The 19771-nt window shown below is 33.4% G+C and overlaps 3 protein-coding genes across 4 annotated transcripts; 1 reads left to right on the top strand and 2 right to left on the bottom strand.

Moving 5' to 3' along the window:
• Positions 1-839: 839 nt before the first annotated feature.
• Positions 840-3107, bottom strand: LOC133783942 (uncharacterized). Its single transcript, XM_062223519.1, has 2 exons — positions 2794-3107; positions 840-2284 (listed from the first exon to the last, which is right to left on the bottom strand). Exons 1-2 carry the CDS (start codon positions 2992-2994, stop codon positions 1760-1762), a joined length of 726 nt encoding a protein of 241 aa, XP_062079503.1. The 5' UTR covers positions 2995-3107; the 3' UTR covers positions 840-1759.
• Positions 3108-6869: 3762 nt separating this feature from the next.
• On the top strand, positions 6870-13373 carry LOC133784927 (protein ZINC INDUCED FACILITATOR 1-like). The gene is made up of 13 exons (XM_062224193.1): positions 6870-6975; positions 7585-7625; positions 7887-7967; positions 8860-8913; positions 8994-9056; positions 9469-9518; positions 9628-9703; positions 10122-10325; positions 10681-10768; positions 12317-12402; positions 12493-12600; positions 12823-12911; positions 13307-13373. Exons 1-13 carry the CDS (start codon positions 6870-6872, stop codon positions 13371-13373), a joined length of 1113 nt encoding a protein of 370 aa, XP_062080177.1.
• A 1134-nt stretch (positions 13374-14507) lies between these two features.
• Positions 14508-17390, bottom strand: LOC133782006 (lysine-specific demethylase JMJ32). Of its 2 annotated transcripts, none has more exons than XM_062221144.1 (5): positions 17259-17390; positions 15955-16859; positions 15681-15856; positions 15013-15101; positions 14508-14918 (listed from the first exon to the last, which is right to left on the bottom strand). In XM_062221144.1, the coding sequence occupies exons 2-5, from the start codon at positions 16678-16680 to the stop codon at positions 14746-14748; spliced, it is 1164 nt and encodes a 387-aa protein (XP_062077128.1). In that variant the 5' UTR covers positions 16681-16859; positions 17259-17390; the 3' UTR covers positions 14508-14745. The 2 variants fall into 2 exon arrangements, with proteins under 2 accessions (XP_062077128.1, XP_062077129.1); XM_062221145.1 differs by having other exon boundaries at positions 15013-15083.
• Positions 17391-19771: the final 2381 nt, after the last annotated feature.

Here is a 19771-nt window from a genome sequence, read left to right as displayed (position 1 = left end):
GACAGCCACATATTTCCGATTGCTTTCGCAATGGTTGACAGTGAGAACCACGACTCTTGGACCTATTTCATGAGGAAGTTGAAACAAGCGATTAGTGATGTTGAGAACTTAGCATTCGTATCGGATAGGCATCAAAGCATTGTTCATGCTTTGGAACTTGTCTTCCCTGATGCACCCCATGGCGCATGCTACCACCACATTATTATGAACGTGGCTAGCAAGTTCAAGACTGATTGCTTCACGGATCATATTTACAGTTGTGCATACTCGTATAAGAAGACAGATTTTGAAAGAGAATTTGAAAAGATAAAAGCAATGGATGTTCGAGTTGCACTATATCTTGAGGGCATTGGATTTGAAAGATGGGTTCGTGCGTACTTTCCAGGGGACCGTTACAATGTAATGACAAGTAATTGGGCTGAAAGTTTCAACAGCAAAACTAAGGACGCAAGAGCCTTCCCGATCACTGCTTTTGTTGAATTCATCAGGTTTACTATTCAAACATGGTTTGCTACTCGAAAGGAAAACGCTGAAAAGTGTAGCACGACTCTATCACCAGTTATGGAGGGGGACTTGTCATGTCAATTTGAGAAATCTCGGTTCTTAAGCGTCGACAGAGCTGGACCTTATACATTTAATATCCACCCCGGAGGAACAGTTCAGAGCGGTGGTATAGTTGATTTGGAGGCACGACAATGCAGTTGCGGCCTATTCCAAATCATGAAGATTCCTTGTCCACATGCATGTGCTGCTGCTCAAGAACGAAATATTAGCATGTACGCATTGTGCTCTCAATATTACACAAGAGAGAGTTGGAAGAGCACATATGAGGGGACAATTATGCCAGTTGGTGATGAGGATGATTGGGAATTGCCTGAAGACATTAAGAACATCCAAGTTGGAGTACCGATTGAGAAGAAACCTGTAGGCCGACCGAAGAAGCAAAAGGTCGGACGAATTAGGAAAAATCGATATCCTTCTAATGGAGACAAGGTTGTGATACAACGATGTTGTAGCAAGTGTGGTGGTAAAGGGCACAACAAAGCGTCTTGCAAGTACCGAGGTTAACTTGTTTTGTTTGTATTCTAGTTGACCTATTATGTTTTATTTCTGCTTGAACTAGTAATATTTGTTATGTGCTGGATTTTGCAGGTTTTTTTCTATTTTTTTCTCCATTATGAAACTCTTAAATATGTAATAATCCAGTGTTGGTTCGATAGTGCACGATGCCAGTACGACAATGCACGATATTGTTTGTTGTAGGATTATTTAAATGTATCTTACAATATGGTACGACGTTGCTCGATGTAGTACGATAGTTAATGTACGACATTAGGGTACGATAATGTACGATATTGGTCCGATAATGGTACGATGGTATGGTTTCAGGACTGTTCGTGAAATTTGTGAGGCAAGTGAGGGTACGATAGAGTACGATAGTGATCGATGATAGTACGATGCAAAGATTAAGCACATTAAAATGTAGTAATTACAAAAAGAGCAATCAAAAAAATTATACAATTCAAAAAAATTAAGACCGTTCAACATAAGTTTTGGTAGAATAAGTCTACACACCACCTTTGCCTAAAAAGTTTCATATTATTGTCAGTTACATTATCAAATGGTAGTTGTAGAAGCTTATGTTCAATATGCTCAATTACGTAACATCCGCAATCGCCACTGCATTAGAAAATAAACAATAATTTAATAAAGTTTTGTAATTAAGAAATAATAATTAATATGTGATATTTAATAAAGTTCACCTGGATTTTGTTTGCGGTACGAATTCACGTGGAATGAGTTTCCAATCGAAGGGTCTGACCTGACTCTCTGATGCTGTCAACTGAGGCGCGAGTATAACGTCATGGTTCTCAAATAAACCGGACTGTCGCAAGACCGACGGGAAAATGGTACACCAGTCAACCATCAAGCTGATCAAATCGTTTTCGGAAATTGATCCAATACTGGAGTCAAAGATGTTGAGCATCCACCCATTCAGGTCTGCCTCTACAGCTACCCAATGCATTTGGTCTTTCAAGAAGAGGGCAAAATAAATGAACTCCTTGTTCTGCCAACTCGGTAAGAACTGGACTGCATCACCCCTAACCAGGTCCAATATACTGTCATCCCAACTAAATCTAGAGTAGTCAGAACCTGGAAAAGCGTCCCACCGACCCTTCAATGATTCGGGAAAAATTGTAGGCATAACAACACATTTCTGAGGGTACACGTTAGGATAAAATTCTAGACGCCTCCTCATGAGATGAAATGCTGCATCTAAATGCTACATTAAAGGAAAATTAAGTCAGTAACCACAATATCGTACCAAAATAAACAAACAAAAAAACTATCAGACATGAATATAGTAACTATCGTACCCCAATCGTACATGAATATATTAACAATAAAACCTTCTATCGTACCAATATCGTGTTAATGTCGTACCATCATCGTACCTTTATGGCAAAAACTAGTATTATACACCATCGTACCCACTAGCGTCCCACTGTCGTACCATCATCGTACATTATCGTACTACCATCGTACCTAAATTGTCCCACTACAAATTCTAAATTTATGATGGTAATAGTAACTACTTAACAAATTATATCGTACCACTATCGTGCTAATGTCGTACCACCATCGTACCATTGACATAAACAGTTTATAATTTGACACTTATAATTATCGTACTACTTTCGTACCATATCGTACCCATATCGTACCACTATATATAGAAACATTTAAATAAATTTTCAACATTATTTAATTATGAAGTTATAGAAAACTTACAGAGTCAGAAAGCCATGTCCTCGGAGTATGCAGTTTCAGGAACCAAGCAGCATCGTGTGTCCCTGAGAAGCATTCCCTCGGATATTTATTCCCAATGGTGCCAAGCAACCACTTGTGAAAGGTCATAAGTAATTTACCATCAACAACCCTCAATGGATCCACATTCACTGCTGTCTTCGATTTCTTATTCCTTTTCCTCATTGCAGTGTACTCATCGAACCACCTAGGCCTCTTTCTTTCTCTCCTCTTCTCCGGTGCTGGTGGAGCTATGTTTAAGAATTGTACTTCAGAATCTTCAGTATCTCCGATTACAGTAATTTGCATATCCTCTGGTGTGCGAAAAATGTGATCATCTACATCATCAGGTCTGTAATCGTTAGGGAGAATGTCTTCATCTACAGGAGACTGAGGGCCTTCTTCAGTGGACTGAGGGTGTGGATCTGGAACTGGCCTACTAAGATCTTCCATCATTGTCATAAGCTTCTGCAATTGACCCAAGATCTCGGACTGACCTTTAATAAGGGCACTTTGTTGCCCTTCAACCTTTTCCAACCTGGCCAAAATCATAGAGTAGCCTGGTTGCTCAGCTTGGGAGGAGGTGCTGGCATGAGGTGTTGATGGGGGAACCTCAGGTGCCTCAGGTTGAGCTGGTGGAACCTCCTTAAAAATATTTGCTGCTTCTGCTTGCTCAGCTAACTTTTCAGCAAGCTTTTCAGCTTGGCTCTGTAAGGCTTCCTGTGTAGGCTGTCCATCGGGACCCACCTCTAGTTCCTCTAACCCCATGTCCACATACAATGGGGCTTCATTGTCTGTAAGGGTCCTCACATACTGTTCTTCAGCAGGTCGGGCACACAGGTAGGGGTATACTGTCAACTGCCACAAAAAACAATGCATATTTAGATTGGAAAGTAAAACAATATATCATGTCAATTGGTAAACTATCGTACCCCAATCGTACCCATATCGTACCCATATCATGCAATTATCGTACCCATATCGTACCCATAATATAACAATATCGTACCCGTAAGTGAGAATTGCTTGCTAACTATCGTACCATCATCGTACAACATCGTACCAATATCGTACCACTACTACTACATCAACAAAGAATACATATCGTACCCCCATCGGACCATCATCGTACCAAATCGTACCACTTAGTCAGTTTTCAAACAGTTGACAAAAAACCACAAAATAACCCCATAATCGTACTCAAATCGTACTCTATCGTATTCCTATCGTGCAGTACCCATAAAATTGCATATCTAGAAAAAAATATAGAACATTCAAAAGTAAAGTAAAAGCTCACCTTTTTGGCAAACAACTTAATAAGTTGCTCTTTGTGTATCTCTACTTTCTCCTTGCTCTGCCAGTTGATCATTCTTGGTATGCCTTGGCCCAATCTCACAGCATGATCCTGACCCAACTCAATGATGGACTCAAAAGCCCAATACTGCAATGCTGCAGCATACCCATAAATAGAGTACTTGGCCTCCTTTTGAGTCTTTCCTTTCTCAATCTTCTTCTGTAAATGCTTCTTCATTTCAACAAAGTCTTTTTGACAAGTTTGTAACAACTTCTGGTATGATATCTTCCCCCACGGGTACTGGAAAAAGAAGTCAACATCGTCTACCATCTTCAGCATGTCAGTCCAAACCATCAACTTCTCCTCACGACCTTTCAAAACACCCTCAACTAATAAGCACAAACCCATCTTGTACACATCATCAACTATTTGACAACTCTCAAAAGTTCTGCGCAGTTGCCCTATGCTCACTTGGGAATGACCATTGAAGTACTCAAGAATTAACCAATCCGAAGTGGTCTTCGCTTTAATCTCAGCTTCAGACGGTCCGGCCTCAAAATTTAAACCAGTAACTAAAGCGAACTCCAATTGGCTAAATCTACATCTTTTTTTCCCAATATAAAACTGGACTTCGTCAGTCTTCTCCCCTCTGAATTTGTGCAACAACAATTGATGGACTAAGGCACCAGAAAAATTTAATGGTTCCGCCATGAAGAACTGTTTGAAAGGGGATTCCTTCACCCTATCCAATAAACCACACTGTATAAATTTTGCTTTAATCTTTGGAAAGTACCAACTGCCGCGCCAAGTGATACGTCCCGTAAAATGTTCCTCTACTGGAACTATCAGTTGTGGAGGTCTTAAGTTCTGCATAAAACAAATAAATACCCAATTAAATAGAATAACAAAAAAAAACATCAAATTTTATATTCTGCAATATACTATCGAGCAACTATCGGAATCTATCGCACCATATCGGACACCAATGGAAAACTGGAACTATAACATTATCGTGCACAATCGTACCTCACATCGTACACCATCGTATTATAACATACACAACAATTTGTTCCCACTATCGGGCACACATCGTACCCAACATCGTACCCTATCGTACCTCCATCTTCAACCTCAAGTTATCAGAAAACACAACCTATCATACCACCATCGAACCACTATCGTACCCCTATCGTACACTCATCTTCAACCTGAAGTTATGAGAAACACAAATACTATCGTACCCATATCGACCCACTATCGTACCTTATCGTACCTCTAAAAAAACCCAGAAATTTTTTTCAAAATTTTACGGTTTATCAGATGTCACACAGTCAGATTTAACACAGTCAAATTCAACAATACATACTATAACATTTTTTAATGGAGAAGAGATTAAAAAAAACACATACCCTAGACATTTTTGCGCAATGGGGTGTCGGTTTTTCTTCTCCGGTGAGGGGTTGGAGCTTGGTTTTTCTTCGTCTCCGGTGGGGGTTGGGGCTTGGTTTTTCTTCGTCTCCAGTGGGGGTTGGGGCTTGGTTTTTCTACGTCTCCGGTGGGGGTTTTTCCGACCGTCGAGTGAGGGAGAGAGCAGCGTCGGGTGATGGTGGGTGAGGGAGAGAGAAGCGTCGGGTGTGAGTACTTATGTTGCTCGATGGTTTTGTGGGAGTGAAGAGTTGGGATTTGGGAGGGAACGGGAAATGGGCAGGGGAAAAGCCGAAAGGTACGGTTTTTATCAAGTTTTTTTATCACTATCGTGTACCATCGGGTAAAATCGTGTACCATCGTACTATTGGGCAAGCATCGGGCACTTATCGGGTACCATCGTGTACAATCGTACTAATAGGTCTGCATTAACTTAATAACAACTATCGGGCATGCATCGGACTCGTATCGATCCATTATCGTACTTAAAGGGTTTGTAGAATGAAAATAAATATCGGGCAACCATCGGGTAGCCATCGAACCTTAATGACCATCGGGTAACCAAAACATATCGGGCAAGCATCGGGTGGCCATCGGACCTCATCACTAACCTTGAAACCCAACAACTATCGTCCCTGCATCGGGCCTATATCGGACACTATCGGGCATTTAGAAAAAAATTCAAGGAACCCAAAAAAACGCAGATTTTCACCAAAAAAACAGCAAAAAATACCAACAAACTACAGATCCAACATCTAAACAGCAATCTAAATCATAAAAACAACCAACAACAACAAGAATCAAAGAAAATTACTTACCCATGTGTATCTTTTTTGCAAGATTTTAGAGAGGAAAGGTATGGGATTTTGTTATGAGAGGGGTATTTTTGGTATTAAATGAAAGATAAGCATTTGTATCATAGGGTGGTTAACTTTGGTTCAAATTTTAATTATTAAGCTAATGTAAGCATGATTTATCAAATTTCCCTAAATATAACAGTTGTTGAAGTTTCCCATCCATTTTTTATAGTAGTCTGCATCACTAAAAAGCAAAAACTGTGGCAGTTACACAATTCACAATGCTGCAAAAAGAATCCTGGCCGTACAACCTTTAATTTAATATAAACGGTCACAATAAATGGCTACGATTTATCTGTGATCCAATATATGACACGTAAATAAATATGTTGTATATATGTATGTATGACAGTGACACTTATGTGTATGTATAAATGTGACACTTATATAAAACGTGTTGAATGACAAGAGTACGTATAGTAATGTAATTAAGTATAAATGGTTGAGAATATATGGACAATTAAAAAAATAAAAAAAAGGCAGATATGGATGAAAGTTGCCCAGGTTGCATTCTCAACAATCTCAAACAATCCAATTCTGGCATTCCTTTTAAGCATTTCTTCTATGTCTTTGTTCTTCCCCTAACTGCAGGTAATAAAATCAACTGACACAACTCTCTTACTAATTTTTACTTATTTATTGTAACAAATTTGTTTGTTTTTCCATTTATTTATTTAGTGAAGTGGGGTTTTATTAGTTGTTGGAAAATGTAAAAACAAAATAATGAAGACCAATCATAACAAATGTATACATTTCTTTTAAGAATTTATAAATAAATATAGAGAGTGTTCAGGATTCAAAAATAATATTATAATTGCTTAATAAAATTTACAATGAGTTTTATGTAAATATAAAACTACTAAAAATGTTTCTTAAAATGTACAAGAGAAAATTTAGTCCTTCCTGAGAGGAAAAGAAGAAGAAAAATGAAAAAGTGGACAGTAATAAGCTAAACAGTAAAAAAAAAACTTGAAGAAGCCATATAAAAGATAAAACTCACTTATAAAATTGAAAAAATAAAAAAGAACTTCTCCTGTACTTTTGAAATTTTCTTTTACAAAATGTAATCTATGGGGTAATTTCCTAACTTCACACTTTTACTAATGTCTTTTGCTACATTTAAAGCAATAAACACCAATATATGTTTCTGCATTTTTTTAAAGCTAATATGCCTTCTCTTTTGTTGTTAAAATTTTGCAGCTTTGCCAATATCATCTCTGTTCCCTTTCCTGTATTTCATGGTAAGTAATAAGTATGTTTCTTGACGAAACTTCTACTATATATATGTATTCTCCATGGAATGCCTATGCCTATGGTTATCTAGATTTTGGTTCTTATGAGGTCTTTTATTCTTTGAAGGATCTGCATACATGTTTGGAAGATCTCTGACTTCCATTATTTGGGGAATGATAGCTGATCGATATGGTCGGAAACCAGTTATGATTTTTAGCACAATTGCAGTGTTAGTACTTCTAACACTATAATTTTTGTGCATATTGAAGATTGAGTTTATCATTTTTATCAAGTTTCCTTCTCTTTATGTTGGTCACTATAATGGTGTTGTTAACAAATATTTTGTCAGGGTAATTTTCAACACATTGTTTGGACTTAGTACAAACTTTTGGATGGCAGTTTCAACAAGGTTTCTCCTTGGAAGTTTGTGTGGAATACTTGGACCAATGAGGGTATACTCATTCTGTTTTAATGTGTGTTTGATTTTATTACAAAAACAACTTTGAATCTTTACTTTAAGTTTGATATTAGATTTTCTTTTTGTTATAGTTTTATTTATGTATACTCGTGTATAAATGAAGCATGTATTTTTCCTTTACGCAGAGTTTGTATTTTTATTTTATTTTTTATTAATATATTAATTTTGGTTTGAATGTAGTTGATATCTTTGGAATTGTTCCAACAAAGTGTTAATGCTTCTTTTCTAGCTTCTTGCTATCCTCCTCTTATTTCTACCAAAAAGAAAAAAAATTATTAAGAAGAAAAAAACACATGAGCTAGTTTTTGAGTTGGATATATATGTCTTAGCTTTGACTTTGCCACTATATTTAGCAATTATGAGCTAACATAACACAAAATATTAATTGGCAATCCCTCATTGAAAAAATAAGGCAATAAGTGTGAACATTGGTCGAGTTGGACTTCCTTTTATCTTCCAAAGAAAAAAAATATATATATATATATATATATATATTGGCACTGTTTTAATGAAAGAAAGAAGAGTGAATTCAATCTCAATGAAACTTGGAGTTTTGAATGGACTCTAATTAAATTAAAGCAATTTGGTCATATGGGAAACTTTTCAAATATATATCCTTAGGTATGCTTGGTTACAAATGTATGGATTTCGTCAGCTATGTCTGATATAGCTGAGTTGATCTTTTTATGTTTTAAATGGATAGCTTTTGATTATTTTATAGCCAAATTCTGTCAAATAAAATCTATGATGATGCTATTTTTCAGGCATATGTTTCAGAAATTTGCCATACAAAATATCAAGCTTTGGGAATGTCAATAGTAAGAACATGTGTCCTCTTTTCCTTTGTTTGAATTCCAAAAATACATTATTGTTGTTGTGAGAAAGAGTAACTTTTCAGATTAGCACAGCATGGGGGATTGGATTAGTCATTGGTCCTGCTCTTGGAGGTTTTCTTTCACAGGTATTACTTTGAACAATAGTAAAGATCATTCCTTATCTTTAGGTGTTTTAGCTCCTATTTTTTTTCCAACCATGTATTATTATTGGGTGTTTTGTTTAGTTGGGTTCTTATTTGTAATCCTTGACCCTTTTTTTTAAATATATTGGCAAGGTGCAAACCTAGCTGGGATACTTCTCTATCAACTCCATGTTTCTTTGTTTTTATTTTTATCAAAACCAATATAAATTGGATAATTACTAGAATAATTGTTTTGAGGTAGACATACAATTGTTCTTCATGAAGACATGACTTGAAGTTGGCAATGTATATGTGATTACAAGTCTTTTTAGATTTTCCATATTGATCTTAAATGAGAGCACGACTTTTGTTATGGCTGTTTTATTTTTTCTTTTTTGGTGCATTTGAATTATAGCCTGCAGAGAAGTTCCCAAATATATTTTCCAAAGATTCTCTATTTGGGAGGTAAAATTGGCCGTTCTTTTTTTCTTTTTTGAATATATGAGAATGGCTTTTCGATTCTATATATGTATTTATTGTTGAACAAATTATGATGATTCATATGAAATGACAGGTTCTCATACTTGTTACCTTGCTTCACCATATCAATATTTGCTTTGGGTGTAACTATTCTGTGCTGTTGGATGCCGGTATGTTCAAATATTTTACTTTCTTGTTTTTGGTTCATAATTAATCTAAAGAGAAAATGTAGCTTTTGAAAAAAGTTTGCCAAACTTTTCTTGTCAATGTAAATGTTTTATTCAGATTGCTCTTTCCCCTATTGGTTTAGGATTTGAAAATAAATTCAGAAATATTAAACATACAAACCCAATAAAATACTTAATTAATTATCTTTATCCAAGTCCCAACTATGTCCTACTAACCTCACTTAAAATAATAACTAATCAACTTATAAAATTAAATAAATAAAATAAATGATGTGACAACTATTTAGTGGTGAGAGTCATAATTAGAAAATCTTGATCCAATTTTTTTACTCTCTTACATTAAGGGCATGTTTATTATAATTTAAATTATGAAAACTTTCATGTTTATGGGTGATTACAGGAAACACTTCACTTTCATACTAAAAATGATGAAGAGAATGAGAGATTTATTAGTCCACAAGACGAAAGCACAAATGGATATGATCTGAAAGAACATTTGGAAGAATTTGAGGAAAAATGCCCTTCTCTTTCAAAGAACTGGTCCTTAATATCATCTATTGTAGTATATTGTGTTTTCCAACTTCATGACATGGCTTACACGGAGGTACATAAAATTCTTGTATTAATTTCATAAGGTTACGTTTGAATATTGGGATCGGATGGGATTGGATTAAAAAATATAAAATAGCTAATGAGTTGATAATTTGCCGTTGGATGCAATGTAGCAAATCTTTTTTCTTACCAAGAAATACACGAAGGTGGAGATTAAAGAGATAAAATTATCTCAAATTTATAACGGGATTAAGTTATCCCAAATTAGGAGATTATTTAGATTGTTGGATTAACTTTTTCAACAGCCTCTCTAATATGATAACAAAATTACATTATAAAAATTATCCTATCCAATCCCATCATCTAATAATAAGCAATCTTACTTATTGGACAATCTATTTTCTTAGATTTTTCCATTATGGGCTGTGAGTCCTAAGAAGTATGGGGGACTAAGCTATTCAAGTGAAGAAGTTGGTGAAGTTCTTGCCATTTCAGGTGCACTGCCTTTTGTATTGTTGAGATTGAGATGTTTTCTAATTCTTCCACTAGTGAATGTTTTTTGTTGCAACAAAAAAACGTAATGAGAAAAAAATACCCATATTATGAGGAAATAGTGATTTATTTTAGGATCCTTTTAAAGAATTTGAGGATATGCTCTTATTGTCTCTACTCACTTCCTAGATTTATAAAGTTTTACCCTTTGTTTGGATCTTGCATTTTTTTTTCAAAAAATTTAAAACTTAAATATAGTATAATTTTATAAAATTTGGAACAATTATAAATATATATCTCTTCTATATAATAAGTATGTAAATAACAGAAATTTTTTGTTTTAACGGTTAACTTTAACGGAATATTATTATATTTAATAGAATATTCTTATGTTTAACAGTAATTTGTAAACACTTAAACTTAAATAAAATAAAATAAATAATTAAAAAATTAAAATAAGATATTTTTGCAATGATAATTATTTTAAAATAATAATTAATAAAGCAAATTAAAATAAGATATTTTTGAGCTATTTTACCATGATAATTATTTAAAAATAATAAAATCACACGTTTTATAAGTTAAACAAAATTTAATTAAATTTAAACTCACTTAGTAGAATAATATCATATTAAACATATAATATAATCTACTGTAAATTAGCAATAAATTATTATTTTTTTAAATCTAGCAAGAAAATTAAATTTAAAATCCACATATAATATTTAATATTACATTAAACATATAATATATAACACAAACATAAACTTAAATAAAAATAAATAAATTATTTAATTAAAATAGGATATTTATTTAAAAATTTATATAACATTAATATAAATTTAATAAAAATAATTAATAAATTTTATAAATAAAAATAAGTAAACATGCACCTTGCTTGTATCTAGTATATTTAAAAAAAGTCTAATCAAATTTTAGGAAAATATTTTCATCCACTTTAATTATGCTCTTTTCTATCATTCTATCATAAAAAAAAATCATGATATAATAGCCGATAGGCTAGAGCCAAGCTTCGATCCAAGAGCCAAACATAACCTTAAAAGTGTTGTGAAAAGAGTAATGTATAATAAATCATCCCTATAATCATAACGTATAGACAAGTTCCTTAAGACTAAATTTACAAATATATATTTATGTACAACTTGTGAGTCGTGACAGTGTGAGGTTTGTTTTTATTATGAGTATTTGATTTGGGAGTATAATTCTTTTAAAATGACCAAATCGAGATTAGTCTACATAAAAAGGTCGAGAAATTATATGCACACACAATTTATACAAAAATATTACACACACATATGCGGTAAGTCATTTTAATACAGTGGAACTCATATTTAAATAAATGTGAATGACTGAAAAAAATTTCCACAAAAGTGTGTAATGTTGTGAGATAAATTGTTTGTACATATCATTACCCTAAAGAAGTCATACAATATCTAACATGTTACATACATGTTAAATACCATTACTCCATCTTATGTACTCTTGCATATGATTCTCTCAAAAGACTAACATTCTTATATTATTTTCTAGGATTTGTCATGCTTCTCTTTCAGTTATTTTTGTACCCACCCATTGAGAGGAATTTTGGACCTGTACTGTTGTCTAGAGTTGGAGCAGTATGTCTCTAACACTCTTCATCTGTAACCAGTTTTGGCACTCATGTTGTGATATAAAATTTATTCTAATTTCGTTGCTTTCTTGCGAAGGTCATCACAATAGTTGTGCTATCAAGTTACCCTTTTATAGCAAAGCTATCTGGACTCACACTCACAATATTAATTGATCTTGCATCTGTGCTAAAGATTGTAATATCTGTAAGTGTGTATCCATACAGATTATAGTTCCAATTCTCTGCCTAATGTTATTATAGATTTTGACACAACGTCACTGTTTGATACATTGTCAGACATGCATTACTACAGGATTGTTTCTACTACAAAACAGAGTTGTGGTAACTGTTCTATCTTACTTGTTAAGTGTAGTTTTTCTACTTAATCTAACATTTCAAACATTTGTTTTTATACCAATGTATGAAGAATCAAAGCCAAAGAGGAACTGCAAATGGCATATCCATGGCTGCTACGTCTCTATTTAAAGCAGCCGGTCCAGCCGGTGGAGGTGCCCTGTAAGTTTTTCAAGTTCATGATTCTGAACATAACCGACATTTATGTTTCTTGGTTCTTTAAAGTGTTATATGTACATATTAAACAATGGTATGATTTACAGATTAGCTAATTAGAGATTTTTCCCAAAAAAAAAAAAATTAAGTTGTACTTGTTTTTTAATGATACTAATCTAGGCGCATTAAACTTGTACCAGAAATCTGAAAGAAACTTGACTAGACATTAATTAGAAATTTCACATTCATGTTTGATTTATTACTATTATTATGAATTGTAGCCAACAATATTAGTTTTGTGATTTATATGTTGTCAAATAATTCTTTTTTAAAATATATATATTTAGCAACTTCATAAAGGATTGAATTTAAATATTTTTTTCTCCTTTGGTTTTTGTCAGATTTTCTTGGGCACAAAATCATCAAAATGGATCATTTCTCCCTGGTACAGGATCTAAATCTCGTTGATTTTCGTTTGTTTGTTTGTTTGTTTTGTTACTATTTTTTCTTGTTTATAAACTCACCATATTACAGGGTAATTGTTTTTTTAATGGATAGAGTGCTGCATATAATTATATTCTTGTCTTATACCAAAAAAACAGAAATTGTTGTGATAATAGAGCATGATGAGGTATATAAGGAGAGACAACAAAAAGTTCAAAACTATTTTGGGGTTAGTAATCATATCAAGCTCAAAGAAGAAGGAATCATTCAAATCAAATTAAAATAAAAGTTAAAAAATAGTAACAAGGATTGATGAAGCTTTGGCTTTGTCTTATCATAAAGGAAATATAATCCAAGCTCTCTTAATTTTTCTTATAGAAAAGATAATATCTAGGGATTTCTTCTTTGCCAACATCATGTTAATTCCTTATTGTTTTGATTTACTAGCTCACTTTATTTCTATCCAAGAGGAAATTCATTTGAGAACATGAAGAGACATTAATCTAAAAGAAAGAAAAAATCGAACAGTAAAATCATATAAGAAGATAAAGAGGAACAAAGATAAAATCAGTTCCCACAAAAGCACCCTTGGAAGAAAAAGGTCTCTTTGAAGCAAAACTTCAGTACAAATGATCTTTCCATAGATTGGTCAGGCCCATGGTTTAGGATTTGATAATTAATAAACCTGAGTGAGATTTTTATATGAGAACCACCTCACAATTTGTTTTGAGTTTTTGTTTCCAACAGATAGTAGGGTTCAACAAAATGGCATGGTTCGTTTAGGATTTGATTCGTAATAGATTTATTTGAGATGATTTAGCTTAAAGATGCTCTAAAATGCTTATGCAATGACAGGTCTAACTGTTCATATAAGTTTCTATAGTATTTTGACTCTCTTTCTTATCAAGCTTACGTTCAAATGGTGTTTATGTTGCAGGTGATCACATGGTTTTCTTCATTCTAAATGTTATCGAGTTCATTGCACTCATAATGACCTTCAAGCCTTTTCTAGCCATGACTGATGTAATTTAAGCGTTAACAATTTCAGTTGCACTGTGCACTATTTGATACCTTTGTCTATGATGCCATATACGTTTGCTGTCTATGATGCGATAAACTTACCACTTCAGTTAAGCACAGATAAAAGACAAAATCTAATGAGTAGTGAATGTAACATCTCAAATAACTTATTAGCTCAAACTTTTACCAACAAAATTGGCCTATATTAATTACAGCTTCTAAACTAAATGTCTCAACTGAAATATTTTAATCACAGTTTTGAATGAGCAATTAAGTTTGACCCAATAGGGAATGTATAGTGTAAGTTTGTAACAGCTACAAAATTATTCCATTACCTCAATTTCTGCTCTAAGCACAGTGGTGGCTGTATAACTTGCTAAGAAACACCAGCCAAAAGTTCATCTTCACTTGAATTTGTTTTCAGCACCGGCTTGGCAGCTTCTGAACCCTCACACTCGATCTTAAGCATCGTGCTCTTAAGTACCGGGTGATGAATTGATTGCAGAAAGTTGAAATAAGCATACTTGATATCAAACTGCATATCATACCCTGCCAATGTCAAATAAATTTATACCTCAGCATTGTATAATTGGTAATTACACAGACAAAAGCCTAAGTTTATTGAAAAGAGTTTGAATCATACAATAATTTACGGCAATAATTCGTCCACTATCATCTGGACTCTGTCTAACATGATGAAACCACATGCTAGGCCTGCATAAATCACCAAGCCTTTCAAATCCAATCATGCAATAAGCAGGAAAATGTTATTGAATGTAACAGTCACTTCAAACAAATTTTAAATGAAAATTGGATGCATCATTCCAAAGTATAAGTAGAAAAAAGTAGTTTTGATCAAGACTACCTCTGGAACACAAGCCTTAAGAAACCAATAAGATCAAACGGTTCAGTTTTCAACACTGTAGGACAACCTCAGTCACTTGTATTCTTTAGAAGATAGGCAACATTGTTCCATATAACTCCAACTGACGTCTTACACTATAACCCAATTTAAGTTGTCCAGAAAATAACTATCACCAGCTTCGATGCAATATCATGTAAAAGAAAAAGATTACTTCAAGCTCATACATTGTAAGAATTATTTGGCAGAAGTTCGTTTTGATCATGTTTTTTATATAGTAGTACAGATACAATGCTTTAGAACCATCTGATTGGACTAACTCTGCTACGTCATTGTAATCTGATTGATGATAACATGTAAATCAACCACGGGCTTTGCTTCATACAATTTCGAACAACACGAAGTTGTGGTTCAAATTACAATGACATTATAAAAGGCAACAAACTTACAAGTAAAGAATCTCTCCAGGATTGACGGTACATTCAAATGGCTTTGGACCCTGAAAAAATAAAGGAAATTTGGCCATTTCCTCAACTTTGTTTTCCACAGAAGGGTAGGGATTCACACTACACCAAGGTACATATCTAAGTGGCTTATCCAATTCCAAAGTGAAATCCCTTGTGTCCTGTGCAGTTAAAAATTTCAAAGTAATTCATATTATGACGAATGATCAATCTAATAAACTAAAGACAAAGACGAAAAACTGGATAAAGAAAAGAACACCTGAGAATACAAATATTGGGCAGCAGGATAGTCTTGGATGTACATACGATGAACATCAGTTGGAGGAAGAAGCAGGAAATGCTTGTGTCCAGTCACAACAGCATATAGATTCTCATAATGGTCCTTGTGGAATGAGGTCTCAGACAGATGATTACCAATCCAGAGGTTAACAGCCTCAGGGAGGCAGCCAAGAGCATCCGATGCCCAAGGAATGTGGGCATCACAATCGGGAGATAGTGCTGAGTACTCTGAGCGAAAGCAATCATTTTGTTGCTGCGCATAGGCAACAAATTTGGGTGGCATGTCGTTGCTGTTGGAAGCAGGGGAGCTGATAAGTTTAAGAGCTTCAGGGAAAGGCATATGCTCAACATGAGCGGAGGCAAAACAGAGAGAAGCAGAGGATGGTGAGGACGATGTTCCATTGGTTTTGACACGATCATTTAGGGGGGCAAGGGCATCAGCTCGGCCATTAGGGGTGAGGTGTACAGACACCAATTGATCGGAAGAAGATGAGGTGGAAAGAGATTCTATAAGGTAGGAATCATTGGACCACTTAGAGAGGGCTGGCCAGTGGTTGATAGCATTAGAGATGACACAAGGCTTGTTTTGAGAGACAAAGTCCCTTAGGAATTGGATTGGGGTCGGGGGCGAGTCCAGCCGCTCCACTTTCCCTGACAGCCCCAGACTCAGCTCTCTCACTTCTTCCCATAATGTTTCAATCTCCATTGTCTGAGAGACACAACCTTAATTTATCTTTTCACCATTCATGACAGAATTTATAGAATGAAAATTCAACTGGGTTTTCCACCAAATACACTAGTTGATTCCCTTTGGCTACTCCTTTCTCCTGATTATGTTTTCAACCACTAAGATACCTCACAAGCTCTCCTATTCTTAATATGACACTGTCAACGGAATCCACCAAAAGCACATTAAAAAGACATCATAAACCAATGAGAAAATAGTTCTGAAGAAAGAAAAAAAAACTCATTTCTGGCATTTGTCATGACTACTAACTAGCTAAGCAAGAAACTGAATTTTTCATGTAAACACATTCATGGGTTCCATTGTTATTGACTTAAGTTATTCACAACTGTACATAAAAATCAAAGTGTGCTCAAATTTTGCCTAAAATTGAATTGAAATTATAATCTCCTGTTGCAGTTGAATTCATTAGTCAAAATCAAACAAAGGGAAAACTTTACTGTATTAAAATATTTCAATGCCAAAAGCCTAAAACTACACAAGATGGTCTGTCTCTAAATGAAAATAAGAAACAAATGAATACTGGAAAGAGTTGAAACCTGTCTCATTATTGCAGTAACCCTAGAAAGAAGCTCTGCAAGACTGCAAAGGCTGTGCTCAAACAGGCGGTGAACTTCGTTGGCGTTGTTTCATTTTTTAAATTATTACAAAAGTGTCCCTATATTTTTTAAAATTAAAGAGTAGACCGGTAAATAAATGTTATTTCGTTTTTCATAAAATAAATAAAAAAGAAAGAATTTTTAAAGATTTTTGGCGTGACATTGACGTAAATACAGCATGTCTTGTTTAATGTGATAATTAAAGACTTATGGCATGTTTATTAGAAGGTGAGTCAAAATCTTGTTTAGTAATGATTTTTTTATTTTAAATCAGTAATGATTATTTTTTTTCTTTTCTTTTTAGAAAACATTGCTATATTAATTAAATAACGGTCTTTGGCCAAAATAGCTCATTTTTTTAAAATTATTTTACACTGTAGCCGCTTAGTTTTGATAATATTTTGTAAAATGACATTCGATACTCGAGATAGCTAGTCGAAATTTTTCAATCAGGTGATTGAAAAATTCAGATAATTATTTGAAATTTTTAAACAGCTGATCAAAATTCTAGACAGAGATCATTTTTCAAAACATTATAAAAAATAAATTAAAGTACAAAATGACTCAAAAAAATATGTAATTTTTACCAATTACTCATTAAATAAATTGATAAGTAGGGAAATAAATTTTTGTAATGGGAGCTTCTATCTCTAAATGTTAACTAAGACAGGAATAGGATAATACTCCACATCCTTATATATAACAACATGAATATTTATGGCAAAAATACTTAAGTTTTGTAAATTATGACACTTAAATACCTAACTCTTTTTTTTGCAGCTAAAATACTTTCCGTTACATTTTCTTGGCACACGTTGGTACCTCACCGTTATCTAACCGGTCAGTGCCTACATGGCAACTTTTGATTGGTCCAAATAAATAATTTTTATTTAAAAATTATAAAATATATTAAAAATTCAATTTTATATAATTAAAATTTTAAAAATCAATTTAAAAAATAATATATATAAATTAAATTAAATAAATTAAAATCTGATTTGAAATTTTAACTTAAACTAAATACTAATATAAATTAAATTCTTTCTTAAAAACAATAGTAATTTTTATTTCTCTCCCTCCTGATTCTTTATCTTCTTCACCATTCTTCATTTTTTTTTATGGGTGTTGGCTTGGAGAAAATAGAGGCAAACTTATTTTTGTTACATCTCATTCCTCTTCCCCTCTTCATCTTGTTCTTCTTTTTTTTTCCCTTTCCGTAGGTGGAGTGCAGATCTGCATAAGTAGAGGAGGCTGAAACATTGTCTTCGTCCAGATCGGGCAATGTCGTCGGCGAGGGAGGCTAGGCGACGAACAGAATATGGGTTTGACGGAGATTCTGGAGTCGCCATGCTCAAGGGTGGTCGGAGTTCCGTCTTAAGCTAGCCTCGTCAGCATCACAGATCCATCTTCTCCAGCCTAGATGCCGACTGCTGAGCTCCATCCAAGCAAACCCAAATTTGTGCTCTTTGTCCTCCTTCGGTTCAAGCAATCCCAACCTCGACATCCATCTTCTCCAACCTAGCAACCCAAAAGAAAAAAGAAAAAGAAAAAAAGAGGAAGAACGGTGAAGATGAAGAATCAGGAGAGAGATAGAGAAAAAGTGTATTTATTTTAATTAGATTTTTAGTTTTACATATTTTGAATAATGATTTTTAATTTTAATTTGATTAAAATATGATTTTTAAATAAAATTTTAATTTTTTATTAGATTTTTAATGAGTTTTATTTAATTTTTAAATATTCAAATGAATTTTTAAATAAAAATTCAATTATTAATAACGTGGATCAATCTGAAATTGACACCTAGGCGCTGATATGTTAGATAACGGTGAGGTACCAATGGGTGCCAAGAAAATATAACGGAAAGTATTTTTGCTGCAAAAAAAAAATTAAGTATTTAAGTGTCATAATTTGCAAAACTTAAGTATTTTTGCCGCAAATATCCCGACAATATTTTTTTACCAAATATATTCAATATTTATCGTTAAAAGCATATACAAGCATATTGTATATGTCATTAGTCCAATCTTTTGTTTGGTAGTAATTACCTGTAAAACGAACTTGCAAAATAAATTTTTTTATTATGATAAACAGAGTTATTGTTCCTGATCCTAATCCTGCTTATTAAGAATTCTAATACATGCAAGTCAAGAAGTTATTTTTGACTTAGAACCAATGCTAAAGCCTCCACATACAAGCATGAATATAGCAGCCATCATAATGATAAAAATATCAATGTGATAGAAATATTGTTATTCGATTTTATGGGAATAGGTGAAAATATCGATATCTATTAGAAATTTTAAAAACTTTATTGAAATTAAAAATAAATTCTTAAAATATAATTTTTATCATAAAATTTTAAAATATATATAATAATCATTCAATAATACATAAATAAACATGATCTATACATATTAAAAAAAATATCTTCACAATCATATTCTTATACA

Source organism: Humulus lupulus, chromosome 6, assembly GCF_963169125.1.
Source record: "Humulus lupulus chromosome 6, drHumLupu1.1, whole genome shotgun sequence".
Classification (NCBI taxonomy): Eukaryota; Viridiplantae; Streptophyta; class Magnoliopsida; order Rosales; family Cannabaceae; genus Humulus; species Humulus lupulus.
The sequence above is the reverse complement of the archived record's forward strand: the minus strand, read 5'-3'. Positions and strand labels throughout refer to the sequence as shown.

Coding starts and splice junctions, on each gene's coding strand:
- LOC133782006 (XM_062221144.1), bottom strand. CDS start 16,680: ATGGAGATTGAAACATTATGGGAAGAAGTGAGAGAGCTGAGTCTGGGG. Junction 15,102..15,680: donor CCTGGAGAGATTCTTTACTT/GTAAGTTTGTTG, acceptor TGGATTTGAAAG/GCTTGGTGATTTATGCAGGC. Junction 14,919..15,012: donor AATTATTGCCGTAAATTATT/GTATGATTCAAA, acceptor TGACATTGGCAG/GGTATGATATGCAGTTTGAT.
- LOC133784927 (XM_062224193.1), top strand. CDS start 6,870: ATGGATGAAAGTTGCCCAGGTTGCATTCTCAACAATCTCAAACAATCC. Junction 7,968..8,859: donor TTAACAAATATTTTGTCAGG/GTAATTTTCAAC, acceptor GCTATTTTTCAG/GCATATGTTTCAGAAATTTG. Junction 8,914..8,993: donor AAGCTTTGGGAATGTCAATA/GTAAGAACATGT, acceptor GTAACTTTTCAG/ATTAGCACAGCATGGGGGAT.
- LOC133783942 (XM_062223519.1), bottom strand. CDS start 2,994: ATGAGGAAAAGGAATAAGAAATCGAAGACAGCAGTGAATGTGGATCCA. Junction 2,285..2,793: donor GGACATGGCTTTCTGACTCT/GTAAGTTTTCTA, acceptor CCTTTAATGTAG/CATTTAGATGCAGCATTTCA.